General features: G+C 39.6%; 1 protein-coding gene across 7 annotated transcripts in view; it reads left to right on the top strand.

The window, feature by feature from the left end:
- Positions 1-25,905, top strand: part of espn (espin) — a 95,003-nt gene that overhangs the window by 50,915 nt on the left and 18,183 nt on the right. For 4 of the 7 annotated variants that reach the window (XM_084087408.1, XM_084087407.1, XM_084087412.1 and 1 more), the window contains exons 9-10: positions 16,111-16,336; positions 21,950-22,021. In XM_084087408.1, coding sequence (XP_083943534.1) covers positions 16,111-16,336; positions 21,950-22,021 — 298 coding nt within the window. The remainder of the gene's footprint in view (positions 1-16,110; positions 16,337-21,949; positions 22,022-25,905) is intronic. The other 3 variants (XM_084087410.1, XM_084087409.1, XM_084087413.1) reach the window with 1 other exon arrangement.

Genomic DNA, 25,905 nt, shown 5'->3' with positions numbered 1-25,905 from the left:
TTGACATGTACTTGCAAAGTTACTTATAGTCAGTAGAATGTGTGTTGGGGGACTATCAAAATAAAGTGTTATTATTATTAAGTAGACAATCTACTAATACTGACTAGTACTTCACACGAGGTTGCATAGTTACTTATAGTTAGTAAAATGTCTAAAGTGAACTATCTAAATAAAGTGTTACCCAAAAAGGTCCAATTTATGTTTATTTTAATTAATCCTAAGGAATTTTTGGAGAAACATCTCTCATATCTAGAGAAAGAATATTTTGCAAGATATCAGCATTTCATATAGCCCCTCTCTGCTATTGGATCTAATCTTCATTGAGCCAATTAGATGCCCGGTGGGGCATCTGGCCACTTGATTGAACCAGATGGTACTCCACATGTCCCTTTGGGGAATGACCCATTAACACGGACATGCATGGGACATGAAACGCACCATATGGTGGAGATAGTGATGATGAGGAGGAGGGGAGGGGATAACTGGCACGTGCGTGGCACGCGTCCAAGAGGTGGGGGTGCATGGGCTGAAAGGTCAGGGCTTGTTTACTTGGTGTCAATCGATAGGGGCGGGTGGTCTCTAGGGATTCTGAGTGTGAAGGACTGCCACTCTTAGCTTAGCAGATGTCCTGTCATTCCAGCAAACCACTCAATTAGATCTAATTGTGTATTCACCAGTGGTAATATATACAGTGGGGTGCAGTGGGAGGTATGTGGGTCAGATTAAGTGGTTTTGGGAAGTATATTTGTTATTTTATTCAGCCTATGATCATATTAGTGTCCAAATGAACTTTTAACCCTGTAAAGCCTGACATGAAATAATAGTTATCAAAATATTTAGACAAAAAAAAAACAGGTTTTTTGTATCAAATTTGATACATTATTACTTTATGGCTCATATAGTATGATATACAGTAGGCAGAGCCGGCCTGAGGCATAAGCGAACTAAGCGGCTGCTTAGGGCCCCCTGAGGTTTTTTTTTTTTACATATTAATTAACTTAAACAAGTGACATGAATGAATTAATGACTAATTCAAGACAAGAAAATTCTGATTTCATGATCAATATACCTGCCTACAACTGCTGCTGTGTCTGCCAGTGTTTGAGTCATGCGCATAACCTCGCGTGCATAGACAATTCGTGCGCAAAGTCACAGTAATGTTAAGCCATGTCACAAAAATTTGATTTGATCAATGATTGATGATTGACATTTAAATCAATGATTTATCCTTTAAATTTAATAATATTCAGAACAGAACAAGAATTAAAAAAATAACTATAAACAAGCCAAAACAAAATAATTTAAAACGAAAGTGAAAGTAAGCGGCATTGGGCTCACGTATCTCTCTCATTAGAATCAAAATGTTTCAACATTCGTGTGTGTGTGTGTGTGTGTGTAAGGCGCGGGCGCGATCGTACAGTGGAAACATAAAAACATACTCCGTCATGTTCATACAAGACATCATTCAAACTGCAAAGTGTTGCAAAACGTTGGAGGATATTTTGCAAATAATTTATTTAATGTGTTTTGTGACAGTTTGTTTTCAGAAGTTTCAAAGAGTTAGTAAAAGAGTAAAGAAAAAGTTAAAACTTTTTATTTAAGTAGGCTTATCTATTTTGTATTAAGTATTTATTTTGTATTAATACATAAACTCATTGTATTAATTTATAATGTAACATTATATCGTGACATTTGTCAATAATCGTCAAACTCCGCATGGTGGGACTCCGCGTGGTGGGAGGGGGCCCCCAAATCAAACTGCTTAGGGCCCCCAAAAGGCTTGGGCCGGCACTGACAGTAGGACAATATGGAGCTCACACTTGAAGAGGGGGAAAAAGTTTTTATTCAGAGGACCAAACTGAGCAAAAAGATGCAGTTTGGTGCTATTTATATAGCCAAAAAGTAAGACAAAATTCAGAGATCTTAATAACAGTACAGCAGACTACTATAATCTAGTAAACCTTAGTTGTTTCAGTCCAGCAAGTGTTTATATTGAATAGTGGTCGACCGATATATCGCCAAGGCCGATATATCAGCCGATATTTGGCATTTTTTAAATATCGGCATCGGCCGATAAGTTTTTCTGATTGGCCGATGTGTTGGAAGCGGGACTTTTATTTTGACGGCGCTCCGGACTTTTATTTTGACGGGTGGCGCTGAGAACACCAGCGCCAGAAGAGAACGGCAAAGGCAGCTCCTCAGATCAAACAGTGCTCACTCACTCACTCACTCACTCACATTCTCCGTCTTCATTAATTTACGATCTCTGTCAGTCATATCTAATACTTTGTTGCCCCACCCTTGACCCACCCTTGCCCCATCTAAAGTATAAAAGCATGTTTATTTTATGTATTTAAATGTTTTTATTTGGTATTTCAGCAGAAGATCATTTGTAACTACACTTTTTTTGCAAACAAATAAAACTAACAACTTGACAAAAATGCAAAAAAAATGCAAAAAAAAATGCAAAAAAATGCAAAAAAAAAAAAAACACAGACACCTCTAACCCCACCCCCAAGTGCTATCCAGTGGTAAAGGCAGGTAATGAAGGCATAGTAAAAATTAATCACAAGCTTGCAGAAAAGAAATAAAAGGGGACCACATTTTTTCAAATAACAAAATCTTGTTTTTTAGAGCATACCTAATTCTTTCTAAATGTAGTGTACCAGTCAATTCTGTCAGCCATAGTTTAAGCGTTGGAACTTCCTTTTTCTTCCAAAACAAAAGAATAAGTTTTTTAGCAGAAATTAAACCGTACGAAACAAAATGTTGTTGTACCCGTGTAAGTCTCAAAAACTCTTCAGAAACTCCAAGTATAATTAAAATAGGATCTGGCTCAAAACATATGTCCAATGTATCTGAAAAAACCTGGAAAATCTTATTCCAGAAACTTTGTAATTTTGGACACATAACATAGCAATGAGATAGACTGGCATCTAAAATTTGACATTTGTCACATAAAGGAGACACTTTTGGAAAAAATTTGTTCAGTTTACACTTAGAATAATGAAGCCTATGAAGCACTTTAAACTGAATAAGACAATGTCTTGCATTAATGGAACACCTGTGGACAAGTTCAAGACTGCTTTCCCACATATCACTAGGAATCTTTACCGCAAGTTCCTCTTCCCAGGCAGATTTAATTTTCTCCATCGAAGGACTTTTCACCTGTTCTAAAGCCTTGTACAGAAAGGAGATGTTATTACCCTCACTATGACGTCTTTCCAAGAATGCATCCAGATACATAGGTGTGGCAGTAGCATAATTAGGAATGAAAGACTTTACAAAGTCTCTAATTTGAAGGTACCTAAAGAAATTATTTGAAGGAATATTATATTTCTTACACAGCTGTTGAAAGGAAGCAAATTTTCCATTCATATATAAATCCCCTATATTTCGTAACCCTAATTTTTTCCAGATATCAAATGCACTGTCTAACAATGAAGGGCAAAAGGAGGGGTTAGCTGAAATAGAAAGCAAAAATGACATCTGGGTGAATTTAAAATGTGTCTTTAACTGTTTCCAGATTCGAATAGAATTATGAATGATAGGATTGTAATTATAAAGTGACCTAGTTATACCTGTGGGTGAGAGAAGTATTGTGTTAATAGAATATGGGAGGCATTCTTCCTGTTCCAGCATCAGCCAGCTCTCCCCAATCATAGTAGAATCTATCCATGAAGTCAGAACCTTCAGGTTTGCCGCCCAGTAGTAATAAAGAAAATTAGGTAGGGCGAGCCCACCCTGTATTTTGGGTTTACATAGGTGCTGCTTAGAAATCCTATGGGCTTTATAGTCCCAGACAAAAGGAACCAGAATAGAGTCCAATTTTTTGAAAAAAGATTTGGGCAGAAATATGGGAATGCTCTGCACCATGTACAAAAATTGTGGGAGAAATATCATCTTAATTGCATTTACCCTACCCAGAAGAGAAATAGGAAGCGTTCTCCAGAACTTGATCATTGATTTAAGTTTAAACAACAGGGGTTGTAAATTAGCCTTAACTAAACTGGAAAACTTTTTTGTTACCTCTATTCCTAGATATGTAAATTGTTCTGAAGCAACCTTAAAGGGCAAGTGATGAAGCCAAGAAGATTCTTTGATAGTAACTGGCATCAACACACTTTTGTCCCAGTTAATTTTATATCCTGCAAATGTACCATATAAATTAATCAAACTAAGAATATTTGGAATGCTGCTATTGGGCTCAGAAATAAATACAATTATATCATCTGCATATAACGCTAATTTATTATCAGTATTTCTTGTTTTATAGCCTTTAATACCAGAGTGGACTCTAATGGCCTCAGCTAAGGGCTCAATCGCTAAAGCAAACAAAAGTGGTGACAGTGAACAACCCTGTCTTGTACCTCTATGTAAATTAAAACGAGCGGATATTGTTTGATTTGTGAGAATTCTTGCACACGGATTAGAGTACAACAATTTAATTCTTGAAATGAAATTTTCTCCAAGATTAAACTTCTTCAATACTGCAAATAGGTAAGGCCATTCAATTTGATCAAATGCCTTTTCCGCATCTAATGAAAGAATGGCTAAATCCTGCCCCAGGCCTCTGGAAGAGTACATTATGTTGAAGAGACGCCTAAGATTAGAAGAAGAGTTGCGTTTTGGTATGAAGCCGGTTTGATCTGGGTGTACCAGTTTTCCAATTACTGTATTTAATCTATGTGCCAAAGTTTTAGCCAGAATTTTTTGATCTGTATTTAGTAGTGAGATCGGCCTATAAGAACCCACTTCCTCTGGGTTCCTTCCTTTTTTTGGGACTACAATAATAATTGCCTCATCTAGGGAGGGCGGCAGGGACTGATCTATAAATGCCTGTTTGTAAACCCTATATAGATAAGGTGATAGTAGTTCGTTAAAGGTTTTATAGAGTTCATTACAGAATCCGTCTGGACCAGGAGTTTTACAGCCTTTTAGAGATTTTATAGTATCTGAAATTTCTTTAATAGTCATTTCTGCACCTAACTGGTCAACTTGTTCTTGATTTAATGAGGGAAGATTCTGTTGGTCTAGAAACTGAGCCATAACTGTATGATCTATACTTCCTTTAGACGAATATAGTGCCTCATAAAATATCTGGAATCTACTGTTTATATCCCTAGAGGAAGTGAGAGTTTCTCCTGTGTCTGATCTAATTTTGTATATTGTACGTTCCGATATTATTTTACGGAGTTGTCGAGCTAAAAGTTTCTGAGGTTTATCACCGAATTCAAAGTATTTTTGCTTTACATACAGAAAGGATTTTGAAATTTTAGAAGAGAGAATTTGATTCAATTTGTATTTAAGTTCACAAATTTCTTTATATTTTTCAATACATGGCTGTTTAGCATTTTCCATATCTAATTCTCGAATTTTAATTTCCAATACTTCCAATTCAACCCTGCTTCTTTTTCTTTGAGATGCCTGATAGGAGATAATACAACCTCTAATGTATGCTTTAAATGTATCCCATATCACCCCTATAGACATGTCAGGCTTGTCATTGAACTCGAAAAAGGTTTTTATCTCCTGTTTCAAGTAAATGATAAAGGCTTTATTTGTAAGTAAATGAGAATTAAGTCTCCAATTTCTATGTGGTTTATCCATATTATCTATTTTAATAGAAAAAGTCACTGGACTATGATCGGAGATAATAATATTATGATATTTAGCTGTACAGACCTGGGGCAAAAGTTTACCATCCAGAATAAAATAATCTATTCGGGAGTAAACATTATGGACTTGAGAATGAAAAGAGTATTCCCTGTCCGTCGGATAGAGAACTCTCCACACATCAAACATATTAGAATTGCTTATATATGTATTCAAAAATTTACTAGAATTGGAACTAACTATTTTTGTGGAGGAGGATTTGTCCAAATACGGGTCAAGGACACAGTTAAAATCGCCCCCAATTATGAGGTTTGTATCTGAAATATCAGGAATTAAGTCAAACACTTTTTTGAAAAACTCAGGTTTGTCACAATTTGGTCCATAAACATTGACTAACGTAAGTGGCACAGAAAATACCTCTCCAACAACTATCACATATCTCCCTTCTTTATCTGAAATAGTCTGATTATTTTTAAATGGAACTCCTTTACGGATAAGGATAGCTGTGCCTCTAGATTTGGCAGAGAAATTGGAATGATATATTTGTCCAATCCACTTGCACCTCAGTCTAACGTGGGCAGTGCGTTTCAAATGAGTCTCTTGCAGGAATATTATATCCGAAGACAGTGATTTTAAATGAGATAGTATTTTCCCCCTCTTAACTGGTTCGTTCAGTCCTTTAACATTCCAAGTTGAAAAGTTTAATGAACTTGAAGCCCCCTTTACATTTAAATTATTAAACATAAACAGTGATTATAACCTCCTAATCTGCTCCAGCCAATTACACACTGGTATTTGTTACCATGGAAACCTTTAGCACCGACCCACCCCCCTAAAAAAACCTTAGATAACAGAAGAACATGTTTAGCTGTTACAGGAACAAATGTACAGCACAACTTTCCACGAAGTTGAAGGCAAAAAAAACGAAAAATAAAAAATAAAATGTAGAAAAGAAAAGCCCACCTCCGCATATTACCTTTCAAGGACTTCAGAATGGTCCAGCATCAAGTCCGCTAAATAAAAGAAACTTCCAACAAAACAACCGGAATTCTTCTCGAGTTATTGTTCAATATCTACTTTGCTGCCCCAAACTGTTCGATTGCAAATTTCCATGCTTCGTTCGCATCGGTGAAAAGTTTCTCTCCCTCACTGTACGTCACCCGCAGCTTCGCAGGATACAGAATGCCAAACTTCACACCGGGTTTATCTCGGAGGATCTGTCGTACTCTAGCAAAGGCTGCTCGACGTTTGACCACCGCCGAAGGGTAGTCTCTGAAGATCTGGATGGAGCGACCGTTAAAGGTTAGCTTTCTTTGTGATGACACTTTGCGCATGATGTTTTCCATGATATGGCCATGATGTACTCGAGCGATGAACTGGCGCGGCGGGTCACTGTCCTCAGGCCGGGAGCGAAGAGCTCGGTGCGCACGGTCCAGAACAGGAAGTTCATCTAATCCAAGCACCTCCATGAGCAGCTTGGCTACAAATTCTCTGGCACCTTGACCGCTTTCCTTCCCGCGATTCTTAGATTTTGCCTCTTAGAACGGCCTTCCAGATCGATGCATTTCTCCGTTAGTTCTGACACCTCCTCGGACAGGCTTTTAACTTTGGCTTGTAGTTTCGTAACAGCATCCGACGAGGCCGTAGCGGTCTGTTCGAGGATTTCGAGAGTTGTACGGTGGTCATTTATAATTAACTGCATTGCATCAAACTTCGCATCAATTTTCCTCTCCAGCGTCGCCATCTCTCCTTTCAAGCTCTCTGTAATATCAGTTTTAACCTTGCCCAAATCTACTCGAAGTGATTCAATTGCAAGTAGCACTGGATCGTTACTCGCGGTTGAGCAGGCCTCTTCCAGCGAGCCCGTGGTCTCGCCCGAACTTTCTCCCTCAGCAACGTCTTTCTTCCCTTGTTTCTTCGACGGCATTTTGCAAGTTGCAAATTATACTGAACTTATGCAACACTATAAAAGCTTCGAGATCTTTATGTTGTCTTGTTTTAATGAAATTTGAGTGGAAGTCAGCGGAGCTACAAAAAACACGTCTTACTCCATCCTTAACCCGGAAGTCCCCGCCAGCATGTTTATTTAAAAAAAAAATTGTTTTATAATTTATTTATAATTTATTAAATATTGATTAAAATAAATATATATAAAAATATCGGCTTTATATCGGCCATCGGCCACCCTGCTTTCTAAGATATCGGCATCGGCCATCAAAAAAACAATATCGGTCGACCACTAATATTGAAATATTACTGACAATATAAAAGTTATTCTTATGTTTATTTTATACAAATCATTAAAGATTTCACTGCAAAAACAGAATTATACTAAAAATAACTTTTAGTGAACTTTAGTACTTGGTAAAAAAGTATCAATTACAGGCCTGAAGGCATGTACCTTGATCATGTTGATAATTTAAAAACGTAATAAATATGATACATTAGGCTTTAGGGTTAACCTGAATACAAAAAGTAATGCACTTTTTTTAAAGTCCCCCTGTAGTCAATAATTGTATCCGTTAAAACTCATGGCATGATTGGTTACAAGGTAGATTGAGACGTCAGAAACACCAGTGATTTCAAACCGCATTTTTGAGACTGTTCACTGCAGTTTTAAAGAGAAAATACTCAGCAATGGTGTTGACTTTGCATTTGCACACGATTTGTCTTAAAGCACATTAAAAACACTGACTTCATTAACCCTCTGGGGTCTGAGCGGTTTTCTGGGCCCTGGAGGTGTTCTGACATGCTCTGACATTTGTGCTTTTTTCAGTTATTTATAAACATGATAATGGCAAAGGTGTAAATTCACTCTATATAGCACAAACAGGGCTACCATAATATGTCATCAACATGCATGTATATGTTTGAATTTTTAAGAGAATAATGTTTATGCGTGGTTATTGAAAAAAATAAAAATGAAAGTTGCTGAAATAAGACCACAAAACACATACTAAATATGTCTCCACAAGACTTTTGACTAATGAATGTTGTCGCTTCGAGTTCTGGCTTCAAAATGATGTGAAAATCATCCTGCCTAATTGTTCACACACAATTTAAATCAATGTATTGTTTTATAAGACAGGTTTTGCTTGGAAAGCCAATATGCGAGGGGGGCGTGAACGAGGAGTGGTTTACACCTGAAAATACAATGTCCCACCCACTCTGCATAATGAGCCATTCATTCAGGTGTGACACTGACTGAGCCCCACAAGAATGAATGCAAGGACAAAAGATATATTTAGAAGAAGACTTATATTGACCATTTAAGATTTTGCTTACATCTATCTTGTAAATATGTTTTGCTATTTTATTAAAAAGGTTACAATTACAACAATAATTACAATTTCAACAATATTTCAAGTGTACTCTTTCTTTGTAAAAAAAAATGATTATAGGCCTACATTTTATCATATGTAGGTATTCATTAGTTTGAATATAGCCAACATTGGAACATCTAACATCTTAGTTTATGACTTTATTTTTGACAAAAATAGTATTATATATATATATATATAGAACATATGAGCAGAAATTGCTAAACAAAAGCTTATTTGATGTGGCAGTATATTCTACAGTAAAAACTGTACCCAAATCTAGTCAACAAAATGTTGTCTTTCATATTTCGCCTGACTGTAACGTTGTTTTTATGAAATATTAGGGCATATAAATGTTAATTTGCAGTTTAATACGTTGCTTATACAAATAGCCTACATTTTATTTCAACATATTTCAGTCGATTTTTACTCATCTCATTATAGCAATACAGTTTGCTAAAACATCATCATTCATTCACACACGCGATTTAAATTTAAACTGTCTTTTTGCGAGCTGTGGTAAACAGCGCGCATTTCTGCCGTTTATTCATTCACAAACAGAAACCCGATTCACTTGAGAAGGAAAAAAAACTTACTACAGTATTCCTCAGCTCAGTCGGATCCTTGCTCCTCGAAATACCCGCACTTCTGAGGGACATTTTCCATTATTATTATTCCTCACAGCGCTGCGAGACGGTGTAAACAAGTAATGATCTGAATAAACTTGTGTTTTCTCGAGCTGGGCGTTCACAGGTTTGCGTGGATTGCCTCAGACATTTGCGTTTGAATAGCGCGCGCTCTCCGGGGCGTGGTCACATTATTTTTGAATGAGCTCTAATGAGCTCGACTGGAATCGCTCTCTTTTAATACAGATTTCACAAGATGAGAATATTTGTTTTTTCATTTAAAAGAAGAGAATTCAAGCTTCATGCCTGTGCGTCTGTATGCCTGTTTGACTGAGTATTCGCTGAGTTACAGTTCATTTTCGGACGCGTTTCAGAATGGACTTAACTGACAGAGAGAAGGCAGAACTCGCATCACGTTTATTTTTCTTTATTTGGCAAAAAGCACAACACTTTGTTTTTATTGTGAGTATACACAAAAATAATACACATTTAACAGAATCGATTGATGTATGAAACTTGTTTGTAATATCAAAGTTAACAGAGCAAAATGAATTTCGCCGACGAATACCGCCGACCCCAGGGGGTTAACGTGCAACCCGGAAATATAAAAGGGTGCCTTGCAAACATGACAATCACCTTTCGTCTGAAGGGACTGTTTGGCAGGCAGGCCCAGAGGCATGGCGAAAAGACACAGTGTCTCATTCCCTGTTCTCAGGAAACAGAGGTTACAGTCGTAACCTAAACGTCTCCTTTCGAAAGGGAACTTGCACTGCGTCGATGACGCTTTGGGGAACAATATACCAATGCCACCATGCTAAGGGGAGTGCATGCCCATTGGCAGTGACAACTGTCAAAATCAGCAAAATTCAAATGAAATGCCAGAACCACTCACCCTCAGGTCACACTGGGCTGTCAGTGACAGCATTCCTTACGGTCATAGCCCTAGCTATACGCTTCACAGGAAAACCTCCATAAACTTTGTTTAATGAAAGGCCTACCTGGGCCTGCTCAAGGGCCTAGGACCACAGCTTCAAATTGGAAGGGGTCCCTTATAGGTAATGTGGCTAGGGAACCCGAAGGAGCAGGGTATCACTATTCAGGGTAACATACTCACCCGAAATGCCACCAGGAAGGCCTGACCTGGAGTCACTTACATTGGACACAGATCTACCCAGCGCTTGTGTTTCAAAGCAATGAGGAGGCCTGAAAAGGCCTAAGAACTGATCTAACTGGGAGGCCTCACGAGAGGCCTATGACCGTCTGACTAGACTCAGGAGGCCGAGTACTCATAGTGACTCTCAGTGAGGGGAGCACATGGCCTGCCTGGTAGTCAAACTAGGCTGTAGGCTAAAAAAGAAATTCTGAGAGGGAACCAGTAGCAGAAAGTGAACACTTTAATCGTGCTAGGGCGTAAGCTCGCCATCAGAAACAGCCTGCTAAGGCAAGCTGAACTGATAGCAAGTGACCACTAACTGCCAGAACCCAGTATCACTGGGAAACCACTTACAGGTAGGCCTGGTGAGGCCTACAATCTACATTGGAACAATCTACATTGTTAAAAGCGCTATATAAATGAAGATGACTTGACTTGACTCGCCTCCAGAGAGGCCCACTGAAGCCAATTGTCTGATTGGCCAGTGAATTTAACAACCAAGCACCCTATCTGCTGGCTGTGTACCCTGTCACTCGAAAACTCATGAGAGGCCTACTCGGCCTGAGGCACACCAGTGCTGTCAGCCAACTACCCATACTGCTGGGGACTCGCTTCCAGGGAGGCCTGGTACAGCCTTCTAGCTGATAGCAAGTCTATTCTGCTACAAACACAACACTGTTGGGAACCATACTACACCAACTCAAATATTGGGGCCACCCACAGGAGGCCTCTTGAGGCTGGCTACCTGGTTGCAGCTTTGATGTATGTTAAAAAAGTTATTGTGTGCACATCCCACCTTCTGGCAGGTTCTGGACAAAAAAGGGACTAATAAAGTGAAAAGATTGTAATGTCCGCAACACTGCTACTTACTCCCATATTAATTTGGGAGTAAGTAGCAGTGTTGTGGACATTACAATCTTTTCACTTTATTAGCTTTAATGTATGTCCCACAACATTGGGACTCTCTTCAGAGGAGGCCTGTTAAGGCCTAATACCAGTCAGTGAGTCTACTGCCCAAACTACTGAGGCAAGCTGGCCTAAAGAGTCGGGGGCTTTTGGGGGCTGCCAGTCAAGGAGGCCTGCTGAGGCCTACTACTTGACAGCGCAGCCTTCGTTGGCAGAGAAGCGCCTACAGTATCCTGGTACCTAACCACATTGCCCATGGCAGTGTACTCAGAAAAAAACGCAACATACAACATAAGCCACCCTGCCTCAGTGGAGGCCCCAGATTGAGGGGTCTATCATCTATACGCATGGGCGTCAACTCATGGCAATGCTCTGGCTTCAAGGGAGCGTACTTCGAAAACCAAAATGAAGTGTAGGTTAGAACTTTCCGCTCGACCCGAGCCAATATGGTGTGAGGTTGAATGATACAGAGCTGATTGTGGAGTACTCAGAACTACCCTGTATCAACAGGGGAGTACCAACCACCTGCCCCTGAGAATTTAACAGGGTGCTGGCCTGCCAGTGGCTCTAGAGGTAACATAAATTTTCTACGCCCAGCCTAGGGGAGTGGGGCTTCGCAGAGCAAAAGACAGCCTAACCCTGCCCAAAAAGACCCATTGTACTGGGGAGGCCTTATTGGAAGGCCTAACCCTAGGTCTTTATCAGTCATGCCTCTACACCAACCTGCATTACTCTTCTCACCCCCGAATGCAGAGAAGGGGGTGGGCCTTGGCTGAACGACTCCCATTGAGAGGAGGCTGTCATCTAGGGATGCTAAAACAGCCTAAACTCACATAGTGAAAGGCCAGAGGCAGAAATGCTTCAGCAGACCGCCTCCACTATCTCTAGTATAGCCTAGGCCAGCTATTGAGGCAGCCCTGGTGAGGGCCAGCCTATAAGCATAGATCTACCTGAGGCTCGGAGGAGCAACAGCCTCAAGGGAAAGATTTCTCCTATGAGAGGCTGCAAAAACCGCTAAGCCTGTTAAAAATTCCAAACAGAGCTCAAGGGAGCGATGTACTCAGGAAAATGTCAGATATAAGATCTATCTGAAGCTCCAGCGTCAGTCTCTAGAAAGAAATCTATATACTCTCTACTATTTTTTTTAAATTATTATTTAAGAGAGGAGACAAACTACTCTTCCCTGTGATGGCTAATAGCCTGAGGGCTTAAACAGATGTATTTAGACAATAAACCAAGTGGCAGCATTCAACGTTTCCATTCTTTTTTTAAATGACATTCTGCCACTTAGTGCTCCGCTAACATTCCAGTAGAAATGAGCGGTGGCCTCAAAATGTTCTCATAATGAGAGGCAGCCTAGCTGTTAACATAGTTTACATCTAGAATGAGCGGTGGCACAACCCGTGAATTCACAAAAAGGGAAGGCCATCACATACTCACACATGAAGCCCATATAGCCCATATATCATTCTAGCCACCTAACAGGGGGACTTCAGGGCCCTAATAATACCATACCTTACCTTATACCAGTGACATGACCCCATAACTCTACACAGGGAACGATGGTCTGTAGAGAAATACATTTTAGTGTCAGTTGCACAGAAAACTGAAATTAAGACCTACTCCGCTCACCTGTGGCGTGCGAAGTGCAGACTCACCACACAGTTCTCTCTGAACCTGGGGTCTACCACCATTAGATGCCTGAAAGAGGCACTCTCACTAACCAAGCCAAGGCAGGCCATCAGAATATCGTATTCCACTCATCATGGGCCTCAGGCCTGATGTAAGAAGCGCCTGGGGTGTCGTGGAAGAAAGGAGAGGGCTAAGAAATAATTACGCCCTCAAGGGGAGGTGATCCATCACCGACACTGTGTGCATTTGTGCTGGATCACCTCCCTCAGATACTTCTTCTTGCGGGAGTCCCGCCTCTTCTGCGACCTACTCCTCCATGGAGGGGTGCACGAGAGGCGACGCTGGCTCTCTGTTCCTGTCTACGGTCCTCGGACCGTTATGGACCCGGCCCTCCCGCTTGTCTGGGTGCAGAAGCGGATCTCAGTGGTATGCAGGTCCTAAATGTAGCTGAGCGCGCCTTCGTCTCTCTGAACTTTCCAACCACCGCCTCCACGGAGGTGCCGAAAAGTTCGGAGGTCGAAACCGGCGAATCGAGGAGAAAGCCCTTATCTTTCTCCCTGATATCGGCCAGGTTCAACCACAGATGTCTCTCTGTTGCTACCATCGCCGCCATCGACCGGCCGATCGTGGCAGCAGTTTGCTTATTGGCCCGGAGAGCAAGATCTGTGGTGCGGTGCAGCTCAGCAACCACCTCAGGAGACATCCCTGCCCCCTGGTCGAGATCCCCCAGCAGATCGGCCTGGTATGCCTTCAACACCGCCATGGTATGCAGGGCAGCACCGGCCTGACCCACTGCCGTGTATGCTCTGCCATTCAAACACGATGTTGCTTTCAAAGGTTTGGATGGCAGGGTTGGAGCTCTCAGTGTCGATGCCCGCCCAGACGCGAGATAGTTTGCAAACGTCTCGTCGATGGGCGGCATTGACACATACCCATGTTCTCCTATGCCCTCAACATCAGCGAAACAAGCTGGATATGGGCCAGATATGTCGGTGGATATGGGCCGAAAATGGGTTCTTCCATGCCCTCTCGATCTCCGTATGGAGATCAGGAAGGAATGGAAGGCTCACCTGAGCTAGTGGTTTATGGCCAGGGAGAAACCGATCATCAAGCGTACCGCGAGCGATCTCTCCCCTAACGCACTGCCAAGGCAACCGCAGCCTGCCCGCAGCACGATCCATTACATCCACCAGCTCAGCATACACCGGGCAGAGTGTGAGTTGATCTGATTATCACCACCCTCATCAGCCATCTCCTGCTTATTCTGAAGAGCACTCACTGCTGGGCTAGGTGGAGGAGAGAAATGCAGCTCACCCTCGTCAGCCACTGAGTCATCTGAGAGGATTATTCCCCTATCAAGGCGATTGTAGAGCTCCATCTGGGAACCCCATGATGCTCGTCGCCATTATTTTTTGTGTAGGCTAGTCCACTGGTGTACATAGGAATTTACTTCAAATCAACTTTACTCTTTCCTCGCCATTGACGGAATATTCTGGCTGTCCATGTTTTCACTGTTATACAGTGGGGGGCACTATTACGCATCTTCGGCCCTGTCCCAAATGGCACCCTAAGCACTCGCGGTCTTCCTACGAGTCCGCACTTTCGTGACGTAACGCTGATCGGCTCGCATCAGTGTGCATCGCTCATATTGACCGCAAAGGGGGAGCTCACGGGCACACTTCTGAAACCTAAAATGACAAATGAGACACCCTATGGTCTCATGGACTTAACGGACACGTGCACACGGCAACCATTGTAAGTCCACAAGACCGAAAGTGCATATGAAGAAGTGTGCCATTTGGGACAGGGCCTTCTAGTACAGAATCTCCAGATCAAAACACAGGTAAAGAAGCAGAAACTAGTAGAAGATAGCTTACGCAAATGTAAAACAATGCGATCATCATACATTAAACAGCATATGAATCAAAACTGCCTAATGTTACCGAATGAAATGTTGAACCCATGAAGAGGAAACGACTGTGAAGCTTTGGGGGTGTTGATGGACTCGATCTACTCCATCTGTGTTTTGATCCTCATTCTGGATCCAATCCGGACATAGTCTTTGACAAGAATATGCGATTTTCTCATCTTTTTGTTTAAAATGTTGCTTTTTTTATGAAACTTACCCACATTCAAGTAGTGATAAAAAAAGGATGCATGAAGCTAGAATAACATGTTTTTAAAATGGAAAGAGTTAAAGTACAATTATATTTCAAGTATAAAAAATTAATACCTAAATTGGAACACAGTAGTATACTTTATGTGCAAAAATAATGAATGAATAGTAAACTATAAGTATGTTATGTTCACTTAAAGAAAACTTACAAGTTTACTTGCAGTATAAAACTACAAAGTGTACTTTCATAAACTAAAAAAAGTACTACACGCATTAAAATAGTAAACTATTAGTATTTTTATAAGTTCACTTGTAGTACAGATACAGTACAAGCGAGAAACGTAGTTGTGAACTAGATGTGCACTTAAAGCTTACTACTGTTACATTTATAGTACACTACAAACGTGTACTATTGAAATAGTACACTTACAAGTTTACTACTTGAACATTACTTAAGTATACTTTATAAAATGAACTCGAAGCATACTTCTTTTTCATAAGGGTTGTTGTTTTCAGGGAAACAGTTTTACCTTACCTTCAAATACCTTACTCAATTACAGTGGTCTCTGTATATTAATGGTATGGGTTACCCAACAATTAAAACTTTCTAATAATTTACTCAAACTCATGTCATCCCTGATGTATATGACTTTCTTTCTTCAGTTGAACACAAATGAAGGTTTTTAGATAAGATATGTGGAGTCCATGTGAATGATCCATGCTCACCTGTTCTCTCTACAGGGTTCAGCACTGTTGGAGGACTCTGCAGACAAAGCCCCTGCTCCTGAGAACGGGACAGGAACCGCAGAGGATCTACCCCTTCCTCCTCCACCACCTCCCCCACCCACCAGCACCTTCATCCCTCCTCCACCTCCTCCTCCACCTCTTCCATCGGATCTTCCCCGTCCTCCCCCATCCACCAGCACACCAGCCCCTTCCCAGCGTCGCATGTCTTCCTCCTCCAGCAGTGAGTACTGACACCATCTCATCCAGAACTTCACAATCTTTGAAGGAAATCTCTCTTGGAAATGAATGGTGATATAAAGTGTTTAAAGGGGTCATGCATTAACAGCATTCATTTTCATTGTATAATTTCATACCAAGTAACAATATACTGTCAATGTGAAAGCACAACACAAACCAGCTTTTGCGGTTATACTCTGTTTTTGGTGCCTTTCAATTAAACAGTCCTTACAGGGATAGTTCACCCAAAAATAAAAATAGTGTCATTGTTTACTCACTCTCAAATTGTTCCAAACCTGTATATATGTCTTTGTTCTGATGTACACAAAGGAAGATATTTGAAAGAGTGTTTGTAACCAAGCAGATGTCAGGCCCCATTGACTACCATAGTATTTTTTTCCTATGGTAGTCATGGTAGTTCCTATGGGGCCCGAGATCTGTTTGGTTACCAACATCCTTTAAAATATCTTCCTTTGTGTTCAGCAGAACAAAGACATTTATGCAGGTTTGGAGCAACTTGAGGGTGAGTAAATGATGACAGAATTTTCATTTTTAACTATCCCTTTAAGGCTGTAACACACCAAGCCGACGGTCAGCCATTGGCCAAAGTCAAGCCTTTGTTGAATGGCTGTCAGTCTAGTTTTTTGCGGTCTGTTCCACACTGTCTGCACTTTTTGGACTCTGTCTGCAACTTTTTGGCCGGTTGGGTATTTTGAATTGGCGTCAGACAGTTGGTGCAAGGGACAACTCTGATTGGCTGTTCAACTTATTGAACGAGTGTACGAGAGCAAGAAAGCAATAAAAATGTGATGCTAAGAGTGTACAGACAGACAGCGCTTTTAATTTTACATCTTCACTTATCTGAGCATTTCAATGCAAATATTTTCACTACAGCATGGACGTCTGGAATGAAGAAAGTAAAAACCAACTGATCAACATATTCAAAAGTTCTCATTCTTTATGGTTTGTATACCCGCAGACGAAGGTAGACTATACCATATATGTACTATATTCTATACTGCCTGTATAGACAGTTATTTCCTCTCACACAGGCACAGAACATACATACTAGTAGTCTTTGCAATGTATTCAATCTCAGCATTTTAACATCACTGGTTCTTTGATGTCGGTTTGGTGTGTCACAGGCTTTATAATTAGCTAGGCTGTTTTTGTTATGGTAACTTTAAAGGGCGTTCATACTAACAGCAATGTGCAATGACAAAGTGATTTAGTTATTTTCAGTTAGCGAATTGAGGCAAAATGAGTGACAGCAACCATTGACAATGAAACAAAGTTGACCACAGCTCAGATTTATGCAAATTAAGTTGCATAATAAACAGCAATGCAATACGGTGACTACTAATGGGGGTGTAGACAGTGATTTGTAGCCTGATACAGTTGGATACAGTGATGGAGAAGGAACACATATTAGCCTTACAGCAGTGAGATTTGTCTATCTACTTTATGAATTTAACAATTGACAATGCAAGCACCCCTTAAGACTTCTATGTGAAGGCCTTTAGTTATATTTAGCTGACCTCTTTGCCTGTGAAATAAGTAACAATGCTTACTTAGGGGTTATGGATTTGACCCTTTCACTTGTTTGACCCTTTGTCCATAGTTTCTCCTATTCCTAGAGGGCAGATTATTAGTGCCAGAAAGTGATGACAAATACAGCCATGCTATGCCACAGCTTTGACAGATTGTACAAAATAAGTTAATACGTTGATACTTTTGTTTAGCCTTTTTTATAAAAGCCAGTAGATTTGTGTGTTTCACGTTTACTATTTACACGTAAGGTCACCACTGTTCAATTTTCATGCATGCAAGTCTTCAAAAGCCCTCAAAAGTGCACAAATACTCATTTGTGCACTTTTGAGGAAGAAAATGTCTATAAGAAGCTGAAAACTCAGGAACAAGACTCCCAGGATGGCCTTATCAAGTACATTTATTGTGCCAAAATCCAGGATGAACTTTTATTCTTAAAGAAATATTTCTGGCTATAAACAAGTAAAGGGCTATTGATGGCATCTTTTGCAGTGTTTTGTATAGTGTTATATACAACTCCCCCAATATAAATGACTAAAGTTTTGCCTGTGTGATGATGTTGCAGGTTGATCCGAATACATTTTTTTTTTTTAAGTTAGGTGAACTTTTACTTATATCCTGATAAACAGTGAACACTGCATAAGGATCCTGTCAATCAGAACACTGCTAGACTATCTAAAAGCCTTTGTCAAATAGTTGGTGATTTGAGAAATATCCTGTGAAATAGTATACAGTATCTAACTAATGCAGAGATAAATGCTAAAAGTCCAGATACTGGGAAACCAACAAATTGCAGCAGGGCAAATAGCTATAGTACATTGAATTTACAGTAAGTACTTTAGACAAAGTAATTCATCCAAACTCTTTAGACCATTGGAAAAACACCAGGGGTCTAAAAATGTTGCATAGGCACCATCCTACATTTGATATTACAATCATTTCTCAAATGAGCGTACGTGTGATTCAGAGACCGAATGTACGCACAAAAAATGTACGTACGTTTCTCTTCCAGATGTAAAATATATATAAATATTGCACAGTTTAATGGTTTCTCCTGTCAACGTCCAAATCCTTTAATTGAGAATGGCGAGTGGCAAGAATTGCTTAGATTCCCAAATAACTGCAGTACTCTGACTCTGTGCCACAAGGAAAAGTGCGTACATCTGTTTAGAACCTGACATGGCGATAAGCACTTTTTCACGTCAAAGACCGTTTTTAAAAATTTGAATGTTGACGTGGATTTTAGCAAACGCACACTCTAAGATCAAATCTGTGCATACACACGTTTTATAAATGAGGCCCCATTTGACTAAAACTGCATGTGGAAGCCAGGCATCTGTTGCATTTGTCATCAATGTTAGGGTATATTTTAGAGAGCCAGACCTTGGAAAAATTATCTCTATGAAATATTGTAAATAGTATGGATTCTCCAATTTTCTCTTTATTACGCGAAAGCCACTCTCAAGCTCTTTTAGTTTCAGTTGTAATATAACCATCTAAAGCCAAACAATAAAATAATTGTATGTGGTTATCAACAGTATGTCACAGATGCTGTTGACAGATTGTAAATTATTTTTAACAGAGAATATTCCTTTAAAATGTTTAATATGAAATTTAACATGACTGGTGTGAGCGCATAGGTGTCAATTTACGTATTTGTGTTTGCTTGGATCTTCAGCCATGGGTGAATGTGCAACCAATCTAACATCCAATTTAAAATATTCATGCTGTTTAGTCTGCTATCCTAAACCGTTAATTTAAACCAGATGTTGTGGATATCAGTAGACATGTCCATGTTCAGTCCAACTCTCGATATCACCAAGTGCTCTCCAAGAGCACAAGATGGAAGACTTAGAAACGGCCAAGGTAAATCTTACAAAGTTCTAGCCTGTTAACATGAGATCTGGCGGCCTGCTCATTCCAAAGTCTATTTACGAATTAATGCGCATGGGCTATTGTTACTTTGAAATCGGGTTTAGTGTTCTACCATTTACTTAATTGTTCTTCCCCAAGGGATACTTGACATGTCTTCAGGACAGGACAATATCCATGATGTGTTGTACAATTCAGTGTTATGTCAGGGAAATGTAACACTTTATACAGACTCACTAGCCATTGATTTACACCATCCATTTGCATCTATGGTGGCCTGTGAAAGAGAAAACAAAAGCAGTGAATACACAGACAGAAAGCCCAACACTATCTGGCTGGACACCTGATTTCCTTCTTCTGTTGCAAAGAATTGGTGTTTTAAGGTACTCAATCATGAAATAATGAATCTCTAATTCTTCCATCATATTTATTGATTATACATTTGAACAAACTCATAACCATGTGTATTAAAGGATTAGTTCACTTTCAAAAAATTTTTTGCTGATAATTTACTCACCCCGATGTCATCCAAGATATCCATGTCTTTCTTTCTTCAGTCGAAAAGAAATTAAGGTTTTTGAGGAAAACATTCCAGGATTTTTCTACACAGAATGGACTTCAATGGCAACCAACTATACCAATGTTCAAAGAAGGTTCAAATGTCCGTCTCAATGCAGCTTCAGAGTCTCTACACAATACCAGTCGAGAAATAAGGGACTTATCTAGCGAAATGATTGTCATTTTCAACAAAAAAAAAATATATATATATATACTTTTTAACCACAAATGCTCGTCGTGTACCATCTCTGAGATGTGCCATGCTTTGCGTCATCACGTTGGAAAGGTCACGTCATCTAAGTTATTTGTCTGTGTACTCAGGTAAAAAGGTAGGGAAGGGCGAAAAATGTCATCTCATTTTCTCCTCCAACTTCAAAATCGTCCGACATCTTTGTTTTAATTTATTATTATTATTATTATTATTTTTATTTTTTTCGTGACCTTTCCAACGTGATGACATAATACATCTCAGAGATGGTACAATGATGGCATTTGTGGTTAAAAAGTATATATATATATATATATATATTTATTTTTAGAAAATGGCCGATCATTTCGCTAGATAAGACCCTTATTTCTCGACTGGGATCGTGTAGAGTCTTTGAAGCTGCATTGAGACGGACATTTGAACCTTCTTTGAACATTGGTATAGTTGGTTGCAATTGAAGTCCATTCTGTGTAGAAAAATCCTGGAATGTTTTCCTCAAAAACCTTAATTTCTTTTCGACTGAAGAAAGAAAGACATGGATATCTTGGATGACATGGGGGTGAGTAAATTATCAGCAAAAATGTTTTTGAAAGTGAACTAATCCTTTAAATGTTAAGTGTGTGACTTGTCCTGCACAGTTTTAATAAATCCGTATGACTGGATGAGGAAAGGTGCAATTTTCACCTGCCAGATAATAAAATGGGTAAAAATGGCTTGGACAAGTAAGCAAACATCCTGCTTACTTGCTACTGTAGCAACCACCCAGGGCACCATTGCAACCTCCTTTAGCAATTCCATGGTAGCCATTCAGATGACCATAGAAACCCCCTAGCAATGCTCTAGCAACCACACAAAACACCCAAGCAGCCACCAGAGTACCCTAGCAACCTACTGCGCATACTAAAAGACCTCAGAACACCTTTGCAACTTCATAGCAAATACCCAGCAACCAAACCATCTGCCTGAGGGCAAGTTTTGTATGAGCAAGCACTTTAGACAAAGATCCAGTGTTTTATTGCCCTGTTCCATTTTACTGGTTTAGGAATTTAATAAATGTTTTCAATCAAATATTTTCAGAGCATATATAGATCATAATGAATTGATTAGTTTTTTTCTTTGCCATTTGAATTGATTTAAAAATTAAAAAGGCACTTCTTGTATTTAGTGAAGAGGCAAACAGTTAATTAAAAGAATATTGTTTTTCATTGTGTTTCGTTTTTTGTTTGTTTGTTTGTTTCATCTCCTCCATGTCCTTACTGTATTTGTCATCCCATCATCCTCTGTGTCTGCCTTCACCACGCCTGTCTTACTGAACACCTGTCTGCTGGTATCTGTCTCTCTTTCTCTCTGGCTGTCTGCTTTGCATGGACACTTTGCTGTGCCTTCTGGCTTTCCATATTATTCTCTTCTTATGACGCAATCACTCTAAAGAAGTAGATCTTTCTTCTACGCATCTGTCTTCCTCTGTCAACCCTGCTCCAGAAACACTCCGTCAGAGGAAGAGTAAGTATTTTCCCCCAAACCTCATTATGTGTGTATGTGTGTGTGTGTGTGTGTGTGTTGACATTTATATGTTTCATTCTTTACATTAATTCTTCTAATTTCCCTTCATTGAGAGCATTAAGTGTGTTGTTTGTTTGGCTACTGGACCACAAGCTGAAGTAATCATTTTCATTTTCAATGATCAATCATTTTCAATATTACCATGAATATTCTAGTCACTTCAGATAGCCAAAGAAACCACAGCACCCAGAGTGAGTTTTTCTGTGATTCCAGTTTCGATCAGCCCACAGGCTTCCCAGATGCAGTGGGGACTCTGGCACATCAGCTGTGATTGTTAATACAGCTTAGCTATATTGATTGATGAAATTGTGCTGAGGGTGAGATCGTTTTGTGGCTCAAAACACAACATTTTTTAAGTCAACATGAAATTGCATTCACAACCCATTTTACTGATGTATTTCTGAGTGAAACAGAATAGTCAATGATAAATTGTTATAAAAAGTGGGCGTGTCATACCAGAATGGAGCCAGACCAAGAGGTCTTGAAGACATCAGCAGATAAGTAAAGTTGTTTCAGACACAGAGCAAGTTGTTATATTTTGATGAAAGATTATGAAATGCACTGATTAATTATCTACAATAAAACCATTGGAACTTTTGTTTTCATGTTGACTTATCCTCTTAAAAATCGATTCTGGAATAAAAATCATTTACAATTTTGATAAATGTATTGAATTTAGAAGCAATTCATCTATTAAAGTGCTGTCATTTGACACTGGTCTGCAGAGTCATACTGTAGTGAATGAGTATAAAGGTGTGTAAACAGTGGGCGGCCTTATTGACTCTGCCCTCCCGTCAACGCAACACCTTCAACCTACGTCACATCATTCCTCACTATGCACAGCTATTGTTAACATCTTGATCCTCTTTTTTCTGCTCGTATTCAGGCTCAAGTTCTTCTGTTTGCCTTTGTTTAAGTTATTAACGTGATATTTAGTTACAGTTCATAAATGAAGATTTGTCAAGTCAAGGTTGAAGGTAACGTATAGTGTGTTTTTACTGAGATATATGATGACTTATTTAATAGCTAATGCTGGGCAAAATAGCTGAAACATAAATTATATTTTGATGAATTTATTTCTTTTTTTATTTACTCTGAAATGACTTAAAGGGTGATGTTTTGTTCAGTCAGAGGAACTATTATTTCAACCAAACAGACATTGTTACCAAGTAAATGGTCAGTGTTAACAAAGTAAAGAATGATTAACATCATGTTTTCCATACTTGAACAAAGTGAACAAAGGGAGGAGTGATATATAGTCATTTTCATTTATATGCATGAATAAATCAGTTCATACAGTAGTAATTAATAGCAATGTTTACCTATACATGTTGACATTTTAAGTGATATCCCAAATGCAGAAGTAACATTTTAGTTAAATTGATTTGTTGAATATGATCAATGGTGGTTATCAACTAGTTTCTTCAGAACCCAGATTTTACATTTTATATCATTTGGCAAGCCCACACAGTTGCAAAACTGTGTATTTGTAATCTGGCCCACATTTTCTTTTGTCGTTTTGGTAATGAGGATATTTCTTGAGGATTTTGAGGATTAGGGCATGATATATTTGTTCCAAAATACTGTAGAGTTTGTACAAACATCCCTTTAAAAGTTGTTAAGCATATAGTATTGCTGTCGTATCAATGCAAATGACATGTTGTAAGTTGCATTTTATTATTAGGGTCAAAGCACTGAAGGTGCGTAGTGTTCCTATTCTTCTTCTTCTGCTCTTGAAGTCTATGGCAGCACATAGAACCGCTTGCTGGAAAGTTATGAAATTTGGCACACAGATAGAGGACAGTCAGAACATTAACCACAGTGATTTTTGAGTCTCTAACTCAATCGCTTTTGCGCCACCAACTGTCCAAAGTTTCACTTATGTTGATGCTAGACTTGCTGCGATAGTCGGTTACACTGTGTTCAGCCGCACACCGATTACATCACTTGCCTATTTTTTTGTTCAGTTAGAGAACAGACACTATAATTAAAAACTGAACGCGAACGAGAGTCGCAGCACTGATCAGCAGCAATAGTCAGATTTATTTTATCACAGGATGAGAGTGAGGCGAGCTGGATGCGAGCTGACTGACAAGACAGTGGCGAAATATTTGGTTTCAAAACGAAATGTTTAAGCACCTACACTCACCTAAAGGATTATTAGGAACACCATACTAATACTGTGTTTGACCCCCTTTCGCCTTCAGAACTGCAATTCTACGTGGAATTGATTCAACAAGGTGCTGAAAGCATTCTTTAGAAATGTTGGCCCATATTGATAGGATAGCATCTTGCAGTTGATGGAGATTTGTGGGATGCACATCCAGGGCACGAAGCTCCCGTTCCACCACATCCCAAAGATGCTCTATTGGGTTGAGATCTGGTGACTGTGGGGGCCATTTTAGTACAGTGAACTCATTGTCATGTTCAAGAAACCAATTTGAAATGATTCGAGCTTTGTGACATGGTGCATTATCCTGCTGGAAGTAGCCATCAGAGGATGGGTACATGGTGGTCATAAAGGGATGGACATGGTCAGAAACAATGCTCAGGTAGGCTGTGGCATTTAAACGATGTCCAATTGGCACTAAGGGGCCTAAAGTGTGCCAAGAAAACATCCCCCACACCATTACACCACCACCACCAGCCTGCACAGTGGTAACAAGGCATGATGGATCCATGTTCTCATTCTGTTTACGCCAAATTCTGACTCTACCATCTGAATGTCTCAAAAGAAATCGAGACTCATCAGACCAGGCAACATTTTTCCAGTCTTCAACTGTCCCATTTTGGTGAGCTCGTGCAAATTGTAGCCTCTTTTTCCTATTTGTAGTGGAGATGAGTGGTACCCGGTGGGGTCTTCTGCTGTTGTAGCCCATCCGCCTCAAGGTTGTGCGTGTTGTGGCTTCACAAATGCTTTGCTGCATACCTCGGTTGTAACGAGTGGTTATTTCAGTCAAAGTTGCTCTTCTATCAGCTTGAATCAGTCGGCCCATTCTCCTCTGACCTCTAGCATCAACAAGGCATTTTCGCCCACAGGACTGCCGCATACTGGATGTTTTTCCCTTTTCACACCATTCTTTGTAAACCCTAGAAATGGTTGTGCGTGAAAATCCCAGTAACTGAGCAGATTGTGAAATACTCAGACAACCATGCCACGCTCAAAATTGCTTAAATCACCTTTCTTTCCCATTCTGACATTCAGTTTGGAGTTCAGGAGATTGTCTTGACCAGGACCACACCCCTAAATGCATTGAAGCAACTGCCATGTGATTGGTTGATTAGATAATTGCATTAATGAGAAATTGAACAGGTGTTCCTAATAATCCTTTAGGTGAGTGTATTTGGCAATATTATGGATTTAAACCCAATGCTAATAGGGAACCTGCTAACAACTTACATAGGAATGAATTTGAAATGATCGCTGTGCTCCCAAAAATGCGAATAACTTTTGAATAAATTAGCCTATTGCAATGAAACTGGTCTTAACAGAGAACATAGATACCAATTTTGCCATAGTCGGCCGAACTTCCTGTCCGTCATTTTGATTATCTTTAAAAACTTACTTTCTTTACTTACTTTTTGCATGTGTCATTATCACCACACCACATCAATTTGGTCACAGCGTCACCTATTGGTCGAAAGAGATAAACCATTAAATCATATTACTAGTGATTTTCAGCCAAATTTTTAATTAATTGCTCATTGTTGCACTTGGTCTGGTGCTCCCAGCCATGCTGTCATGACTTATCGTCTTGTTTGCTGGTTTTGAACATAGATTGTGGTTTTGAAGGGTTTTTTGATCAGGACGGAAGACCAAGTAA

This window comes from Abramis brama (genome assembly GCF_963993115.1).
Source record: "Abramis brama genome assembly, chromosome: 16".
NCBI lineage: Eukaryota > Metazoa > Chordata > Actinopteri > Cypriniformes > Leuciscidae > Abramis > Abramis brama.
Note: the sequence above shows the minus strand (reverse complement) of the source record. Positions and strands in the feature narration are given on the sequence as shown.